The sequence below is a fragment of the Dendrobates tinctorius genome, unplaced genomic scaffold, assembly GCF_039654945.1.
Source record: "Dendrobates tinctorius isolate UK_male_01 unplaced genomic scaffold, ASM3965494v1 ptg000158l, whole genome shotgun sequence".
NCBI classification, from domain to species: domain Eukaryota; kingdom Metazoa; phylum Chordata; class Amphibia; order Anura; family Dendrobatidae; genus Dendrobates; species Dendrobates tinctorius.
In genome coordinates, this window is record NW_027361825.1 from 5,499,942 (window position 1) to 5,520,211 (window position 20,270).

Here is a 20,270-nt window from a genome sequence, read left to right on the forward strand (position 1 = left end):
GGGCATTACGTAAAGTTTTCCTTGAAACAATTGTACCTGCTTATTCCAGGTCTATTTGCAGCTCTCCACATGTGGTCCTTGGCTCTTGTACAACTCTTCTGATAATTCCTTTCACTTGACTGTCTGAATTATTGCTGAGAGCACCTGGTCATGACGGGTTTATGGTGAAATGAGGTTCTTTCCACTTCCAGATTATGGACCTGTAACAAGGTGGCATGGGGTGATAGTTGTGGGCGAGTTCACTAAGTCACAATCAGCGAGCACCTCGGCCCCTTGCACATGAAAAGACAGTTCAAGTCCCAGCCCTATGGCACAGTTGTTTACGTCTGGCACATGGTTGCTCTCCAAACTAGAACGGCACCCTCTGGATGCACCACAAGTCACACTTTGGTTCTAACAGTGGCAAACTTTTTAACAACAATGAAGTAAAGAAGATAACAATTCCTGAGCTGTCCCTATTCAAAGATGCTGCTACATTGGGAACAGCAACTGCAGAAGCATCAGCTCCCTATTGGCTCCTGTGAGCTAACAGTCTCTTGGAGCGCATCTCCTCGCTTCTAGTGCCAGTCGTGTGGCAGTCTTTTCTCCCCTCCAGGGGTATATTCCGCTCCCAGCAGTGGAGTACATCCTGCCATGGGCAAGCCTGCCTGGGAGACAGGAAATTCCTGTCCATTTGAGGCTGATGATCCTGCCTCCTTAGTTAACCTCTTACTAGCCCTAATCTAATATATGCATGTTGTATATTACAAAGCACAATAGTAAAACAATACAATACAAACACAGCACATGAATAACAGTAATACATCATAGTAACAGAGCAGTTTATAGCCAGACAGTCAGGGCACACATGCCCGGCATACAGGAGAGAAGGAGCAACTGAGGGTCCCCTCCATCTCCTTACACCCCTCCCTCCTAAAATATGGTCATCCCCAACCATAACGGCTGTGTAATCTTAAAAATAATAGCATTTTTACAACATTGGTACAGTTTCACAGAAATCAAAATAGCTCAAGTACATTTTTCCTAAAACATGGGTCCGACTGACCCCTGTCCCTCTGCTCCTGGGACCTATGAACAAATGCTCAGGCCCGACAGCCATCTATTCCATGGTCCATACAGTCCTGACCCGGCTTACTCCTCGGGTCCTTCCGATCGGCTTCCCCCTCCCTCCTTTGAGCAGATCACGGGCTCACTAACATATTTGTGCGCCGCACTTAACGAGTGCTACTCTAGGGTTAAAATTGGGCAAAGTTCTGGGTTAAAACAGTTCAATCTTTGCAGCAGCTGCACACACAGTTTACGAGAACCAACCCTCGTAGGGTTTCACCCCCGTGAACCAGCAGAGAGTGCGCAACCGTGCGCAAAAAAACTTGGAGGAGGGGGGAAAACAAAAGTCATTCAACCATGACTGTGATGGCCACTCCTGATACCTCAGTCCTGGTGCCGTACTGGGCTCCTTGCCCTTAAAAGACATGGAACAGTCTCTTCACGTTTTCCTTAGGTGCAATCGGCACATTTTTTTTAAAGGAGCTGCGTCAATCAAAGCATGGCCACTGATTAGTATAGTGGGCCGTATGCAGACCCTGCACTACAATGTACGTATGGGATGAGGATTCACTGGAGGATGAGTCCAAACTATTCCTTCTGCTGCGTACCCCCTCAAGCGGTGGCTCCATAGCTCCCAGAGCTGCCTGCTCCGATTCCTCCTGCCCAGCTGCAGGAGCCGCAGCCGTCACAGTTGACCGCTGACAACAGTGAGCCTCCCGCGGTGGTCCCTCCTCCTGATTGGAGGCCATCCTCAAGGCCACTGCATATGGCCCCCGGGGCCCTTGCTCCTTAATGAAGGTGACACATTCCTATAGCTGAAGGGAACCTCCAGAGACAACGGATCCAGCATTAGCATAGACCTTTGTTCCAGTATTAGCCTCTTGGATAAAGCATTATCCCCTCGCCAGGTCAAGGTGTTGAATCACACCACTGGCCATCCATCCAGCCATAGGTCCCCCGCTGGGGCGCTGCAGTTCTTTGACAATGCTGCGCTCTTGCCTCTTCTTTTATTACACATCAGATCCACCAAGAATCTTCAGCAGTAGGCCCCCGGGGCTCCTCCACGCACACGCCGCTGGTGCCAGACAGAACAGGCGCGGGCCGACAGGATGCAGGTGTCACCCACACCGGGGACGACGGTGCAGTCGGCAGGCAGGATGCAACCGGTGAGAACGGCATGGCAACAGGAGGCGAAGTAGGAGGGGTCGAGAATAGATGACAGGTCGGTCACCAGGAGTTCCCTACTTACTGCCGTTGCATCTGGTGACAATCCTCTTGCACGGCCGTGGGAGTCAGTAATTACGGCTGCAACTATCCCCCTCAGGGCAGCATCCAGGGTCTTCTGAACTCTTTCCGGTTCCGGTTTGGGCGCCGCGAGTTCCGCGTGCTCCTCATCCTCCACCAGCTGCTTGTCCGGCTGCTGGAAAGGGTGCCACTTCTCCAGTTCCTCTGACCACCAGGCCTAGAAACGCAGGCCCATCTCCTCTGGGGCCACAGACTGCCTCCAGACCTAGCGGCTAATGCCGCAGTGGAAAGACATGTTTCATCTCTGCATTGTTTCAGGTAATGCCATCTCTCCTTCTGGGTTCCACCCATTCGTGGGTGTGGTCACTTTCTGCTGCTCCACCCATTTCTTTTGATCAGGCTGAGAAGGCGGCAGCTTCTTCTTCGCCCACACCCATTCCGGGTGGGCATCCATCCAGTGGGGTGCAGCCTTCTTTCCTTTGGCGCCAAATCTCTTTCATGATGCCCACGAAAGACGGCACCCTCCTTCATTTTTGCGCCACTGACCACTATCTCCGTGTCAGCGTTCGGTGCCATCTTAAAGTCACTGTCAGCCGCCATCTTTAACTCTTTCACGGTGATCAACAAACTGTAAATCTCGGGAATCTTCTCTTCCAGTCTTGTGGTTACAGGGCTCCTGAGGTCCATCCTGCCGACTACGCCAAATGTAACAAGGTGGCACAGGGTGGTAGTCGTTGGTGAGTTCACTAAGTCACTGTCAGTGAGCACCCCGGGCCCTTGCACATGAAATGACAGTTCAAGTCCCAGCCTTACGGCACAGTTGGTTACCTCTGGCACACGGTTGCTCTCCATACTGGAACAGCGTCCTCTGGATGCACCACACATCACACTTCGGTTCCAACAGTGGCAAACAATTTAATAATAAGGAAGTAAAGAAGATAACAATTCCTGATCTGCCCCTATTCAAAGATGCTGCTCCATCAGCAACAGCAGCAGCAGAAGCATCAGCTCCCAATCGGCTCCTGGGAGCTAACAGTATCTTGGAGGGCATCTCCTCAGTCCTAGTGCCCGTTCCTACTGCCTGGCAGTCCTGTGGCAGTCCTTTCTCCCCTCCAGGGGTATATTCCGCTCCCAGCAGTGGAGCACGTCCTGCCACGGGCATCCCTGCCTGGGCTCTGCCTGTGAGACAGGAACTTCCCGTCCCTTTGAGGCTGCAGATTCAGCCCACTTAGTTAACCTCTTACTAGCCCTAATCTAACATATGCATGTTGTATATTACAATGCACAATAGTAAAACACTAAGACAATACAAACCCAGCACAGGAATAACAGTAATACATCATATTAACAGAGCAGTTTATAGCCAAACTGTCAGGGCATACATGCCTGGCATACAGGAGAGAGGGAGCAACTGAGGGTCCCTGCCACCTCCTTACAGCCTCAACAGTGCTCACTGGAGCCTTCATTAGCCTAGAAATTCTTCTGTAACAAATGCAATCAGTATGTTTTGAAACAATATGGTTGCGAAAGTCTTAGAAAATTGGTGACGTTTTCAATACTTATTTCACCTGATGTATAACATTGACCCAATGAGGGCTGGAATGGTCGATGAAGGACGCCAAGATTAATAAGGGCTTAGATGCATTTACTGACAAATATAACTTTACAGGTTAGGCCTCTTTCACACTTCAGTTTTTTGTGTCAGTTAAAATCCGCCAAAAAGGCGGAAAAGCGGATCCGTTCCTAACTGATGTGAACGGATGCCACAGGATCCGTTTTTTGACGGATCCTCAGAATGAAGAATTTTAAAGGAACCGCTGGCCGGGAAGGAGAGAGAGAGAGGGAGAGGGAGAGAGGGAGAGGGAGAGGGAGAGAGAGAGAGAATTTTTTTCCTCCGCCAGAAAGGATTTCAGGGCTAATTTTCTCCCTGAGTTCCTTTCTCCGGGCATGCGCAATGGAAAATGCGGATCCAACAAGAACGTTGCAAGGTCCGTCCAGGCATGCCGGCGGACAAAAAAAATTTAGCGGATCCTCACAAAAACGGATCCAACGGATGGCCATCCGTCAAGATCCTCCAGTAATGCAACTCAATGGGGAAAAAAACGGATCCGCAAAAAAAAAATGGCGGATCTGTTTTTTCAAAACCTGGCGGATTTTGACTGATGGTCAAAAACGGAAGTGTGAAAGAGGCCTTAAGTGTACTTAGGGGCATAGCTAGGGTTTCAGCTTAGGGAGGGCGAAAAATCTGAGTGGGACCCAACCAGGTAATCCTTACTACAGCTACGTGGTGCACCCTAATTGTGAGTATAGGAGAACATCAGCAGATGACCGCACTGTGCTTGAAAATAAATCTATATACAAAAACGAACATTGCTATTACTGTATGGGGACCATATAGGGGTAGACACAAGTCCTGCAGACCATATAATAGATCACTGTACAGCTATTGATGGTGACTTACCACTGATGTTCCTTGTTATGGAATCGTTCACTTTTCCCATCTTTTCCATCTGGCCCAGACAGACATGACAACTTCTCCAGCCAGGCCTCATCTGCAGAGATTACAACAAAGACACCTCTGACTTCTCACATTTCCTGCACTATCCATATCTAAGCCCAACCTGAGCAAACTACTCATTCTGCTGATACCCCAATCCTGAGCCGCTGCTTCCATATGTGTCCCTATTACTGCACCTACTGTGTGGTACAATAACGGCTCCTCTTACCGCTCCACATAATACTGCCTCCACTGTGCCCCTTACATAATAATAACTGACGCTGATGGGAGGGGGTATCACAATAAAGACAGGAGGCAGGGATTTCTTACAGCACCGCACACCCCGGAGCATGGAAGAAATCATTAACATAAGAGAATATAACATTTCTCCACAACAAGACCATAAATATGAGGCATACTTATTTTTATTACGTGTATGCCCATATTAATAGGTCATATACGTCCCGGGAAGGGGGACAAATCCCCTTTAAATGTGATGCAGTTCATGGTTACTATATCGGAGCTTGTTATACTAATACTTGTATAAGACCCAGCTGGTAAGTATCAAAAGCCCCCTACCTCCCCATCTTCAGCCCCCAGACTCTTTACTCTTCGACGCTCCTGTCAGATCCGTCACTGTGGCCGCCTTAGGCCCGTAAACCAACAGTACTTTTACTGATCAGTCATCTCTCTCAATACGGTATGCCTCGTCTATACTGCGGTACTTTTGTGTCAGGACCACCCCCCCTGACTTTCTCTCTCCTCAGTCCCCCTGGTTTAGTTTTCCTCACAGTGCACAAACTGTCGTAGTCCACCTGTCACTGGAGCTCCCCCTGGGGACTGGAACTTTCTGGAACCCTCCTGTCAAATTTATATCATTCCCGGTTCCCTATAACTCCGCCCCCATGACCAACGGTTTCCTAAGCACTAAGCTGATGTCAAGTCCTTTGCTCACACTCCTCCCTGCCCTCTAATTGTCAACCCAAGGTACTGCACGTCCACTACACTTTCTCAGCTGTTTCCCCACTGTAGTAACTGACACCTGTCTAAACTGTGCAAACCTTCCTTTCTCTATTCTGACAAGTCTGTCTGTCTGTCAGGTCACCTTCCCTACACTCTCCCTTCCTTTGTCTATTGTCATCCTCGACAATCGTAATCCCTGCCTTCGTCGTTCTGAAGCTTCACCTACACTCTGTTGTCGGACCACGTTGCTGGGCCAAACCCACTATCTGTGGGGGCCGAACCATACTGGGAGCACCATGCTCTGAGCAGCCTACTGCTACTCACCAGCGCGCACGCCACATGAGAACGTCTTTCAAATTGGGCTAGGTACACCCATATTCTCTCTATGGCGTGTACCTTCCCCTACTCTCCCCTTCTGTCACCTTCCACTGACCAGTACGCCATGATCGAGGCCTCACACCTACCAGATCATTGCCGGCGTCCACCTTCCTCCTTCAAGGGTGTCCGTGGTGTCGGGGACCTGACCTAGGACGGCTGTCTTTCTTACGTCTTCCATCTCTTTTACCTTTCTTTCAGTTACATGTCATGGTCGGCGTCTCGGTCTCCCAGACCTTCTCCACACATAAACCCCTTTCGAATCTCACACTTCCCTGTGGTCCCTCAGACCTTCTCTTACCCGGACCTGTTGCATTTACTTGTGCATATTATACAACAAAACAACTTTACAATATCACAAGCACCCCATTTTTTATATTTTTTTAATTTTTCCTTTGCTTTTAAAACCAACATATAACAACATAACATTGCATATCTTCTTCTCCCCCCCTTCCTTGGACATGGAAACTCCCTCTCTTCTTCGTATCCCCGCTCTGTCAGGCAAACATATTTACGAATACTCTCCTTTAAAAGGAACATAGACAAAAGAAAGCAAGAAAAAGGAAATAGAAACAACAGTTAAACCACAACAACAAAAAAACATTTTTTTTTTTTTTTAAACATAACTGTCCATATGACCTGCACAATGGTGCATCGAACTCCCGACAGTCTAACCCACTTTTAGTGGTCAGAAGTGAGGGGCTCCACAGCCGTGGAGCTCCTGGGATACCGAGGATGTCCACACAAGTCCTCTTTACAGGGGTTCACATCCTTCGGGCTCTGCAAGTACGGCCACCGCATAATAACCGCGGGGACAGTACTCTTTGTAGTACGACACTAAGTCTCTTTTCAAAGCCCGACCGTGACGAATGGAAGTCACATTTATATAAACTTTCTGGCCAGTCACATCCCGAATAAAGCCGTATCCTTTGGCGATGTTGGCATACACCAGCCGTCCCATAGATCTCTTAGCCGCCATACCTGCCTCTCCCTTTTCATGGAGCAGGTTCCATATCTCCTGCTCTCGGGCCTTCTTTTTCTTAATACCCTCCGCGACCCAGACGGAGGGTACAACGCAGGCTCTGGAGTCCGGTGGGCGGGGCTCCGCCGAAGAAGAGAGCGGGGCAGAGGCGGCCAATGATGTCAGCGGCCCAGCAGCCGCTGCGGCCGGGTGGTGGGTGGGAGCAGCCGTGTTCCCGGAAGATTGGACCACAAGGCCTGTCAAACAGGCCGCAGCCGGTTCCAGCGCCGGCACTGCAGCCGCGGCCGCAGGGTAGGCCGCACCTGAAATTTCATCCAGAGCCGGGGCAGAGGCCGCCTTTGAAGATGCGGTCGCTAGCAGCAGAGGGGATGCAACAGTGTCTTCTACAGTCAGACTCCGCACCGGCGCCACCGGGCGTGGCGCCACCGGGTGGAGTGGTTCGGGACCAGGAGTGGAGGCCCTGCTCAGTTCTGCGTATATGGTAGGGCCCTCCTTGGCCGGGCTCTCGGGGACATAGGATGCTGCGTGCTGCGGCTGAATGGTGGGGGCCGCTTGCGCAGCCACTGTCGGGGCCGGGGGAACTCTCACCTTCCCCAGCGCCGTGGCCTCCGTCACGTCATCACGCGGCTCTTCTCGCAGTCTCCACAGGTGGGTAATTTGTAATCCACAGGTGTTTGTAATCCAAGCAGTGTAGTCCAAGTCTTTCTCCATTCTTTAGGGCAGGCCTGCCGCAGAAGATGACGTATTAGCGGCGGCGATCCTGCCGACTACGCCAAGTGTAGGGTCAGTGGGCCGGACTGGGGGGTAGTCCCTTTCTTACTGCGTAGAGACGTAACAGAGACATGATGGAGGCAAGTGTCGAGTACAACAGGTCCAAGTTTATTCTCTTGCCGTCCGCCTGACGGCCTCTGAAGTACACCGCACTTCAATTCACTTCACTTCACTTCACGTATCGGCCCTCCGTTTCCAGGGCTGCTTCACGCACACCGTACTTTACACCGGGGGCGTACATATACGCACCGTCCCCCCTTCACTCTTCGACGCTCCTGTCAGATCCGTCACTGTGGCCGCCTTAGGCCCGTAAACCAACAGTACTTTTACTGATCAGTTGTCTCTCAATACGGTATGCTTTACGTCGGTGCCTCATCTATACTGCGGTACTTTTGTGTCAGGACCACCCTCCTGACTTTCTCTCTCCTCAGTCCCCCTGGTTTAGTTTTCCTCACAGTGCACAAACTGTCGTAGTCCTCCTGTCACTGGTGCACCCCCTGGGGACTGGAACTTTCTGGAACCCTCCTGTCAAATTTATATCATTCCCGATTCCCTGTAACTCCGCCCCCCATGACCAACGGTTTCCTAAGCCCTAAGCTGATGTCAAGTCCTTTGCTCACTCTCCTCCCTGCCCTCTAATGGTCATCCCAAGGTACTGCACGTCCACTACACTTTCTCAGTTGTTTCCCCACTGTAGTAACTGACACCTGTCTAAACTGTGCAAACCTTCCTTTCTCTATTCTGACAAGTCAGTCCGTCCGTCAGGTCACCTTCCCTACACCCCCATCCTCTCATATTCACCCCCCAGTGCCCTTTCACCCTCCTCCTTAGGCCTGTTTCACACATCTGTATTTTACCATCAGTCAAAATCCGCCGTTTTAAAAAAAAAAAAACGGATCCGCCATTTTGCTTGGCGGATCCGCTTTTTATCCCATTGAGTTGCATTACCGGCGGATCTTGACGGATGGCCATCCGTTGGATCCATTTTTTTGCGGATCCGCCAAAATTTTGACGTCTGCCGATATGCCCGGACGGACTATGCAACGTTTTTTCGGGCGGCCTGATCCGCACTTCTCACTGCGCATGCCCGAAAGACTTCACTCAGCCGCATATTTAACCCTAAACTCTGTTCTGGCGGCTGAAATATTCTCTCTCTCTCTCATTCTCTCTCTCTTTCTCTCTCGCTCTCTCTCCCCTTCCCAAGGCAGCGGATCCGTTAAAATAACGGTCCGGTGCCAAACGTTGTGGTCAGTACAGGAACGGATCCGCTATCTGCCATTTTAGCGGATTTTGACTGACCAAAAAAACTGATGTGTGAAACAGGCCTTACATTTACATTCCATCCCCACTTGCCAGGTTACTTTGTAGGCAGTGAGGCAGGACCAGGAAGTGTCTAGGAGAAATGCGGGGTGGGCACTAGGACCCAACGTGCACCAAACTGCAACCTGGAAGAAGCTCCTCAGGTCAGTAAAGCTGGCACCATACAGTGCAGGAGCCAGGAGGCAAATTCTGCAACTGGCCACTGTGTCCGATGAGCATTTTCCTGCTCTCCTCCTGTGCGGTGTCCTGCATCAGCAAAAAAGTCACAGTCACTCTGGGTGGGCCCCTTCATGTGACGGGGCCAGGGGCGACATCCCCCTCTGCCCCCCCAGTAGCTACGCCACTGTGTGTACTATATTCTGTGATGGGACATTGATCCAGGGAACTAGTCTGATTGTCGTATGTGCAGTCAGGAAGGAATTTTTCCCCTAGATTTTTACTGAACTGAGAAAATTGGACTGATTATGCTAATCACACTCAGATAAAACTCTGATCACGGTTTGATTACAGTGCGATCTGATTTTTTCGGATGTGGATAATAAAAAAAGTTCTCCATCACTCAGTCCATGAATATCGGACCACATTCGGATGTCTAATTTTTTGCAATGACCCATAGACATAAATGGCCGAGTGCAATTCGACAATCGGATGCAACACATACATGCTGCAATAGAGTAACAAGAGGATAGCACTCGTCTGATTTTTACGGTCGTGTACACGAGCCATAATATGGTGCAATTAGCATCTGCCTCATGGCGTTTTTTGTTTTCTCTGGATCAACATATTTATTTTTAGGTTGAACTGAATAGACTTGTGTCTTCTATTACGTCTAAAACCAGTGGTGTTACTCTAATGGCAGCAGACCACGCAACTGCTATGGGATTCTACAGTCAGAGCAGGCGTGGTGTTGAGGCCTCCACTCACCCTCAACATCTCAATTTTAATTGTATCTGCATCCTGAGGTTATAGACACAGTTGAATCCAATGGTGGAACAGGGAGTGCTCAGCTTCCCGCTCCACCATTCAGCTAGTGGGTCTGAGTCTGCGTTATTAGATTACGCCTGCTGTGTAGAACCTCAGAAAACACATTCGACATGCTCAACAGACCAGAGAACCGTGCCAGGAATATGAGGTCAGGTGATTTTTTTTTTGTCAGTCAGTGCTTTTGTGTGGGGAGCCGTGAGGGCATCATAATGTTTGAAGAGAGTGGTTGCATCATACTGTATGTAGGGCAGGCGCCTATGGGGCCATCATACTTTGTAGAGGGGAACTCTCTGGGGGCCATAATACTGTGTGGACTATGTCATCTTTTGGATTCCCCACTTACAGATGGTTTATGAAACTGGGTTAAACAAACAAACAAACAAACAAACATACAAACAGGGCCATTGTGCCATCCTGCACCCCTCAGGCCTTGCTTTTCCAGGTTATTCCTTTAATAATTCTTGACCAGTTGGCTTTTTTTCCCCATTCAAGAGCATCTATAGAGTTCAAAATCATTTATTAAAAATGTATTCCAAAATACATAACAAAACTTTGGAAAAAGGAAGCCGTAAAATCGGCCTCCGTAATGATAAGGCCCATTCCTGCCTCGATAGTGTTACATGATAACAGCGCACAGTCTACATTGCTTAGCAATAGAAACATCACTTTCTGGATCCCTAAAATAACAAAAGGGAGCCCATACTTTTTTAACATAAAGAAAACAAATCACACATGATAATAGAAAGAAATCTGAAATGTCACCAAGAATGATTCAGAGATGACTATGCCCCATAGGGGTGACAATAGCAATATTATTTCTTAATTATAATGCATGGCATGAAGTCACATGATAAACAGGTTATTTGGGAAGTAGAACTCTTCCCGTATGACATAATTATATCATACTACTATACTATATAATAGTTCCAGTTCCAAACCTCGGTGTATCTGGGGCTTTCTGTGACTTGTCAATCCTTATAGATTTTATAGGTACATATCAACAAAATGGACTTACATACATTGTATGCACATGTTACAGCATATTCAGAAACATACACATAAAAATACAATATAGGTTAAATAAATAAATAAATAGTTCATAAATAGTAAATTGTTAAAAAGTGGCCACGAATCGGGAGAGAAATTCCAACATGGAAAGAATTTCAACCGGGAATTAACTTCCAACTGTAAGAGAACTCTAATCTGGAGAGAACTTCAGCCAGGAGAGAACTTCCAACCGGGAGAGAACTCCAACCAGGAGAGAACTTCCAACCTGGAGAGAACTTCCTACCGGGAGAGAACTCCTTCCAGGAGAGAACTTCCAACTGGGAGAGAACTTCTGTTGTGTCTGAGTTGACCTATTTTTGACCTGCATGGGCGAGACTCATACACATGGAGAGTATGCTAATGGTTTGTAACCATAAAAGGCCATCTTCTCCAAAATTTGCTAGTGATAGGGTTTAAAGTTCAAGTTCTGAAGTCTACCAAAAAAGTTGACCGTCCAAATTTACGTTACAACTTTGATGGTACCGAGAGAGTGCTGTCCTGTTATACAGCAAGGATCCCAAAGTAGACTTGTCCATTGTAGGTATCCAGAAAATCAACATTTGAAGTCTCAGTGGAAATTATATCTCCTTTATCAAGTTTGAAAAGCCCTCCTTGATAAATTGGCTGTGTCCAGGAGGATTTGGAATTTGCATTGCACACTGACTTACTGGATTGGAGGAGGAATATTGGTTCATCATTATTCTCTTCCTTTTTGAGGACCGAATGGGTGAACTCATTCTTTTCTGGGCAATCTTTGCCTGTGAACAACACTTGGGTGTAAACAAAATAAAGACCGTCTTGCCGAATTTCCAAGGAGTTCTTGACAAGCTTTATGCTGTCTTCTATGAAGGAATTATCGGAGCCATGTTGCCATTTAATGTTGCCGTTTACTTTTGTTCCTACAAAGATAAAAAAATAATCGTTAGGTTCAAGTTTTTCCAGGGATGAAACAGATGCTCAAATATTCTTCCCTGACTAATGTAAAGACAGGACCTTAATACTCACCGTCACCAATCAAATGAGCAGCGGCCCTCTTTCCTTTCATGGCTTGGGTCTGTGGTACTGATTCTGCAAGAATAAAAAAAAGACTCCAGTCAATACAGTTAGCCTGGTATTTAGTGTAGTCACTATTTTTCCCATCTCCATCTCCATCGAGTCAGCTCAGACTGTTGCCAAAAATTCTTGGAGTATTGATAGACCCATCATGGTAACTTTAATATACTGGGCTGCAATCTGTAATAGGGTCATCAACTATCTCAAATCATTAATAGTAATGTGTCCTCATATGGGGACCTTTTGGGAACCTTTTTGGCACCCATAATCAGACTCTGCACAGCCTAATATTCAAATATCAAGCACAGCCTGTATCCTTTCCAAAATTCTTGTCTTACAAAATGCCATTTTGGTGGCTCTCCTCTACGTCAGTGGCTCCCTACATGAGCAACTCTTATGAGTTGACTTGGAAATATAATGAAAGACCTGTGTCAGCCTTTTGAGGCTCATCAATTCAAGTGAAAAAACTAGAATACTTTTCTTTATTGTGGGGCTATTGTATGGTGCTACCATGAGGCACTGGATTTGTCATGCATTAGCACATGCCACTACAAAAAGTCATTATTTATCTCCCTATAAAATGAGATACATACAGATGTACAATATGGGCTGACAGCAGTGTATGACTGTGTTAATACATGTGCACAAGGTGTGAGCATGAAGAATCAGAAACAACATTAGAAGACTCGAATCCCACCTGCCACTAATTGCACACAAAATTTGTCTCGGCCATCATCCTTACCTAAATAATTCTTGATTTGAAGGACCTCTGGCATCTGAAATTCATCCTGAACCTGAAAAGAAAAGGAACCATGATTAGCTGAACAGTCGGGTGGATTCCTTCCAGCTCTCATTGTGTCATGTGAAATGAATGGAGGAAGCAGATATCAAAACTTGATAAACTGGATTGACGAGAGAAGTGGCTGGAAGTGCAGCTCTGATATTGCACAGGGGAAGTCTGCCTTGTGGAACTGTAATTGCAAGCATGCCCTACAAAATCCTAGTTATGGGGTACTAATTTAGTTGAATGCCCTAAAAACAGAAGATCTGTCACTTCAGTTTTGCCTCATCTATATAGATCAGTTGTCCTTAAAGAGACACGCACCTTCTTTGGAGTCGGGATGATCTGGAAGTGAAGCAGGGCTAAAATGATGGTGGCGCCCAATAATAAGACGAAGGAGCCGATGCTGAGCCAGTGGATGAACGATGTCCTGCTTCTTTGCACATTTTGGAGCAGGGGTTCCTCGCTGCGCACCTGTGTCAGTTCCATCTCTCTGCACTGTGTTCTTCTATTATCTTCTTATATCCTGGTTGTAATTTTGTACCTTTTTATATTTTTTTTACTCCAGGCAGTTGCTGTTTTGAAGGCTTTTTGTGCTTTAATGACTTCTCTCTCCTCTACAGGAATTTAAACCCTGGCCTCCAAAATTTCCCGTGACATCAGGCTGGGTGGAAATCTATGGGTAACACCTTCTGCTGCTGCTGTTCACCCTGTTCTCTGTCTCCTCCCTCGGTGAAACAAGAAATAACGGCCATTTAGAAAAAGAAACTTGAAAAGGGGAAGCACAATGCCTGTCCTGCAATCTTGGAAAATAAACTTCTGCATTTTTCAGTGGTGTCATGTGGATACTGATAAGTTTGGCTGCAGGCTGATATGTGGATGAAGCTAACGATGGTAAAATATAAAGGATGGTTTTCACAAACTCACAAGGTATGCGATAAATGTATGAATTCTGGGGGTACAACAGCTGAGACCCCACCAATATCCTAAAACTGGGGTTCTAAAGCTCAGTGTGAAAGAAACGTCACTGAGCGACCACTGCTTTATTAAAGTTATGGACAGTGTAGCAGTGGTCACACATGCTCAATAATGCTTAATTTGCAGAGAGGTTTTGGGACCCCCATTGTCATGATTAGTGGTGGTCACAGCAGTTACACCCCCATCGATCACACATTTATCACCTACCAAGTGGACACCTAGACTCATTTTTACTGTGCTATTAAACTATGGAAGAAAGAGTCCAGTGCTATACATACCATAGTAGCAAACCTAATGACTGCAATGAACTTTGTGACAAAAAGAGCAGCCATGGGTTCTTCTAAGCAGCTGCTTACACTCTGAAAATAAGAATGGTGCAGACCCACAAAGTTTTCAAGTTGCCTTTTCCTCTGTTCCAAGTGTAATTAAAAAATGGCAGTTAACTGGAACAGTGGAGGTCAATATAAGGTCTGAAAAAACAAGCAAAATTCAGTGAGAGCTGCTCATAGGATTGCTAGAGAGGCAAATCAGAACCCCTGCATGACTGCAAAAGACCTTCGGAAAGATTTAGCAGACTCTGGAGTTGTGGTACATTGTTCTACTGTTCAGAGACACCTGCACAAATATGGCCTTCATGGAAAAGTCATCAGAAGATAACCTCTCCTCATCACAAAATTCAGTGTAAGAAGTATGTAAAATAAGATCTAAACAAAAGGTATGTGTGGAGAAAATCACAATTACAATCACCCTCATAGTCCCCTGATCTAAGCATCATTAAAAATCTGTGGCTAGACCTCAAAATAGCAGTGCATGCAATATGACCCAGGAATCTCACAGAACTGGAAGAATAGTCCAAGGAAGAATAGATGAAAATCCCTCAAACAAGAATTGAAAGACTCTTGTCTGGCTACAAAAAGCGTTTACAAGCTGTGATACTTGCAAAAGGGGGTGTTACTCAGTACTAACCATGCAGGGTACCCAAACATTTGCATTGGCCCGTTTTCCTTTTTGTAATTTTTAAAAAGTAAAAGATGAAAAAAATATATATATTGCGTAAAATACCAAGGAAATGTGTCATGTTTAACTTTAGACCTTTTAGAGAACATTTCATCTTCAACTTGCTTAGTTGTTCACAATAGCAGTCATTTTGACCAGGGTTGCGCAAACTTATACATACCACTGTATCCCCGTTACTTCTGGCTTGAATGGACCTGTGCAAAACTTTCATCTCCAAAGGAAATTAATTGTTTGAGTTGGCCTAATGGTCATGGAAAGTCCATGGAGGGGAATAAATAGACACAATTCCTTTTAGTCCTCTTTGGCAAAACCAACTACAATAAACATTCTGTACTATGCTATAGACTGCCCACTCTGTTATGTATGCAGTGGCGTAGCTACTGTTTGTGGCGCCTGGGGCGGTCGAAAAATTTGCCGCCCCTTTGGTCGTTGATAATCCGGAAGCATCCGAGGAGCCCATGTATGGTCCATGGCGCACACAGACAGCACACTGCCCAATTATACGCCTGTCTGAACAAGCCCTTATTGTGTGAGCAAAAAAAAAAAAAAAATGGTGGTCAAGACTGATTGTGATCTAGATACATCACCAGTAAATTTATGCACCCCAACATTTCAGACACACAGACTCCCCCCTCTCTACTTTCATGTGTGCTGAAGCATTATTACAGTCACTGACTGACAATCGCTGCATATAACACCAGATGTACACATGTGTAGCTTAACATAGGGGCAGGCACTGGTGACAGGCAGGCAAATGGGGGAGCAGGCACTGGTGACAAGCAGGCAAATGGGGGAGCAGGCACTGGTGACAGGCAGGAAAATGGGGGAGCAGGCACTGGTGACAGGCAGGGAAATGGGGGAGCAGGCACTGGTGACAAGCAGGAAAATGGGGGAGCAGGCACTGGTGACAAGCAGGAAAATGGGGGAGCAGGCACTGGTGACAAGCAGGCAAATGGGGGAGCAGGCACTGGTGACAAGCAGGAAAATGGGGGAGCAGGCACTGGTGACAAGCAGGGAAATGGGGGAGCAGGCACTGGTGACAAGCAGGAAAATGGGGGAGCAGGCGCTGGTGACAGGCAGGATGAAAAGTAGAAGGACGAGCAGCAAAATAAGCAGGATTATCAGATGGACAACAGCAGGACAGGCAGGCAGAAAAGGCTCAGGCACCAGTGAAATGTAGAAAAGCAGGTAGTAGAATTTAAAAAAAAAACAAAAAAAAACCACAAGTACAAGTAACAGGCAGACAGACACAAGTGACAGACAAACAGGCAGATATGTTGTGCACTGACATTGTAAAAGTAGAAATAACAGAACAAAGATAAGCAAGTGAACAGCAGAGTGACAGGCAGTCAGAACAAGCAGGCAGGAGGATAGACAGGGTAGGCACTGGTAATTGGTTGGATGAAATGTAGTAGGGCTGGCAGCAGAATCAGGATAAACAGGTGCACAGCAGGATGACAGATAGGACAGGTAACAGCTGCAGTGAAAAGTAGAGAAGCAGGTGGCAGAAAAAAATTCAGCAGGTGGACAGAAGAGTGACAGGCAGATAAGGCAGGATAAGCATTTGGACAGTGGGGTGACATGCAGATAGGCAAGAAAAGGAGGACAGGAAGGGAGGGAGAGAAGCGGCAGACAGGTATAACAACCATGAGTCCAGGCAGGGTGACAGCACTATGACAGCTAGGGGCAGGGTGACAGCCAGGATGACAGGCAGGGGTAGAGTGACAGTGCAGTGACAGCCAGGGCAGGGTGACAGCGCTGTGACAGGCAGGGTGACAGACAGGGGCAGGGTGACAATGCTATGACAGGCAGGGAGACAGTGCGGTGCAGGCAGTGTGACAGCTGGTTGACAGCGCTCTGACAGCGCAGTGACAGGTAGGGGCAGGGTGACAGGCAGGGGCAGGCAGGGTGACAGCAGTGTGACAGGCAGGGGAAGGGTGACAGCCAGGGGCAGGGTGACAGCACTGTGACAGGCAGGGGCAGGGTAACAGCACTGTGACGGGCAGGGTGACAGGTAGGGGCAGGGTGACAGCACAGTGACGGGCAGGGTGACAGGTAGGGGCAGGGTGACAGGCAGGGTGACAGCTCCCTCCCCTCCTGCAATCAACAAGTCGGCAGCGCAGTGACACAGTGCCAGACAATTACAAGTTTGTGCCCCCCTCCCATCCCTCCTCCGTCACCTGCAGCAGCACGGAGCGCACGGCTGCCATTACCTTAGCAGGGCATGCGGGGCCACACTGCCATTCCTGGGGACGTGGCTGCTGCCGCCTCTGGTGCTCTGCAGCTGCTTTGGGCACTAGGGCAGTTGTGCTGCAGCTGAGGGTAATCCAGCTCCCACTTCCTCCATGATCTGCACAGAGCCAGGCAGGGGTTAGCCAAGGACAGCTAGTCAAACCCAGAGAAATGGATGAAGCAGGCAGCAGCAGCCTCCCCAGACACACGGCCAATAAATACAGGCTGGCAGCTCCAGGCGCTCGGCAATCGATTACAGGACAGTGCGCTTGATCCGTTGCTCTAGTCTGAATGTCTCCAGTGATCTCAACAGCTGCACTGTGCCTCCGCGCTTCTCCCACAGAGGAGAGGAATTGCTGCTGCTGCCGCGCCGCCCCCACACACGTGCCGCCCGGGGCGGATGCCCCCCCACGCTACGCCACTGTATGTATGCCAATGTCAAGAGACCAGAGCAGTAGGGGACCCCACAGTCCAAAGATCACATAATATCTTTATTGGGGTTAGTGACCTATTTTTATGAACTTTAAATGCCTCCATTATTATTAAGATTTAAAATTCAGAGCTTTTTTAAATCTTTGACTTCATAGAGGTGGTGGTGGTGGAGGACATCTATTTTGGACCTTTATGTTATGTATTAGGTGCAGCTAAGGTCTCTCTGGAGGACCTGGCAGATTACATAGGCAGCCCTTTGCTTTCATTGAGAAATGTGTAGTACCTCGTTACCCCTGCCGGCGCACTGCAGAGAAATTAAGCACTTGATTTCAAGTTGCCCCACAGATAACAGCATATCACTGAGGGTCCCATTATCAACACACTGTGATCAACATATTGTTGGGTGACATAAAAAGAAATTGTCCAAAGTGGACTGAGTAAATCATGATTGGTAAGGGTAAATTCTTTTGGTAACATCTTATGTGCTGAGGTTTTTTGACAAAAAGACTGTTCCTCTAAGTTAACAACAAAACAGAAACTTAACATCTAAAGATAACCTAATACGGAACAAAACAAATGAAACCCAAGCTCACAGGAACCCAGCAAGAGGGGAAATTTAGTTTAGAATTATTAAGGTTCCTAAGAACCTGTGCAAAATATTTCTCTCCGGAGAAACTAAAATAGACAATCATGTTCTACTCTCCCTTGATACCAATAGTAAAAACAAATGAAATGTGGTTTTACGAGATTACAGAACTCCCAATAGGTGAAGGTCCTAGAGGTGGGACCCCAATTTATCGGGGATTCATAACATTTTCTGTGGCTCAGGGTGACAAGAAGGTCATGACCTGAATCCCACTGTGTCCCCCTCTAGCAGCCAGGTTTTCTCAGTCTAACCACAAACCTCTAATTTAGGAAGGGCAGGGAATAGAGGGAATCCCAAACTAAAAACAAGGTCCTTGATGAAGAGGAAGAACAACTTTCTTAAGATTTGCATTACTTTTGACATTTCATCATACTAAAGATTCAGCTCCCTAGGAAACTTTGCACAATGAGCAAGAAAGGAACTTAAGTCAGAAAACTTAAACGATAGTCACGTGAGGTGTACTAAACATGACTATCGTTTCCCTTAGTGACAAAGATGAAACATGAGACAACTGTGAAAAAAACAAAAAATGAGGCTCACTGGTAAACCAATACTGTGGCCCCTTAATTTTAAGGATCGTAAGTTTACCTGCCATTAATTAGGAAGTAACAGTAAACCCATTTAAGGAATCGGATGGCTGTGTATGATTCTCTTTCTACAAAGCACTGTGGCTGTAATTTCACAGAACTGTTCATCTCAATGAAGCCCCGCCCACGAGGAGCTGCTCATCACTGTAAACACTGGAGGGACACAGGACATTTCTTACCAGTTATGTTTCTGGATGACCTTCACGATACAGATTATGCATTTTCTGTGTTACAAGGGTTCACCCTTCTGGACAATCCCCTTTAATAGCTGAACGCCTGGATTTTCCTCTTCGGGACCCTCAGTAATCAGTTGATTATCAGTAAGTCGAATGACATAGTGTCTTTTTTATTGTAAAACATAATAATAAATGCACTTCAGAAGGGTGAGATGATACATTTTTTGTCCACCTCTTTTTTACACTGTGTTTGCTTTTCACCACTTTACTGACCACTTTTCCTTAACCATTTCCTGACCGTTGTTACCTAATCTCACTTGTAATTTACTGTAGCCTTCTAAGAAACCTGGTTGATGCATCTTTCAAAGAATTTTTTCTATTTTAATCTCAGATTTTTTTTTACATAAAATTGTTATATATTTTGGTAAATTGCAGTAAATACAATGAAGATTTATTTATAGGTTTCCTCTACAAGAAAGCATTCTGTCCTAACCTTTAAAGGGTTATCCTATTAATCATTTTAACACAAAAATTTCTGAAAAGCAAATAACAGCTGTCAAGTATTTTTCAGTATTTCTAGCATAAAACTGTAGGAGGATGGACCAAGCTAGGGCTTCTCCTTGTGTCTCCAGGCCGGAATTGTTGGGCCTGTCATCAGTGTTGCTAGGGAAAGGGCTTTCTGTACAGAGCAAACCTGAGCACCTGACTGAAGGGGGCATGTTGGATATAAAAAGAGGGAAGCGCACTTAGTCGGGGTTTTTGGCGGATAGACACCTTACACAGAAGGAGAACTCCGTTTCCTCTGACCCAGGCCAAATATCAAGCCCGCTCCGCTGCATGATCTCCCCTGTGTGCACTGACTGTGTGGTTTCTGATGCTAGTTCCCTTCCAACCTCTGACCGTGTGGATCCAGACAGACCAGTGCCCCCGACTACACCAGGCAGGTGACAGAGTGCTGATTCCTTTCACCACGCTGCTTCCGACAACACAGCCTTGCTCCAGGACTCCATACTCCTCTCTTTGTGCCACAGAACTCCGGCCGTTCCACATCGTATGCCAGAACCGAGAGATTCCGCCGGGGACAACTAGGAAACGCCGCTTCAGTACAGACACTGCGTCACAACTATTTCTGGATGA

At 47.0% G+C, this 20,270-nt stretch overlaps 1 protein-coding gene across 1 annotated transcript; it reads right to left on the minus strand.

Moving 5' to 3' along the window:
• Positions 1-10,684: 10,684 nt before the first annotated feature.
• On the minus strand, positions 10,685-13,719 carry LOC141051797 (tumor necrosis factor-like). The gene is made up of 4 exons (XM_073548829.1): positions 13,390-13,719; positions 13,027-13,078; positions 12,237-12,299; positions 10,685-12,130 (listed from the first exon to the last, which is right to left on the minus strand). The coding sequence occupies exons 1-4, from the start codon at positions 13,552-13,554 to the stop codon at positions 11,733-11,735; spliced, it is 678 nt and encodes a 225-aa protein (XP_073404930.1). The 5' UTR covers positions 13,555-13,719; the 3' UTR covers positions 10,685-11,732.
• Between the last annotated feature and the right edge of the window lie 6,551 nt (positions 13,720-20,270).

Excerpts from the sequence above, each read along its gene's own strand:
- LOC141051797 (XM_073548829.1), bottom strand. The coding sequence starts at position 13,554 with ATGGAACTGACACAGGTGCGCAGCGAGGAACCCCTGCTCCAAAATGTG. Across the intron at positions 12,300-13,026 it reads TCAAATCAAGAATTATTTAG|AATCAGTACCACAGACCCAA; the intron begins GTAAGGATGATG and ends TTATTCTTGCAG. Across the intron at positions 12,131-12,236 it reads TGCTCATTTGATTGGTGACG|GAACAAAAGTAAACGGCAAC; the intron begins GTGAGTATTAAG and ends TTATCTTTGTAG.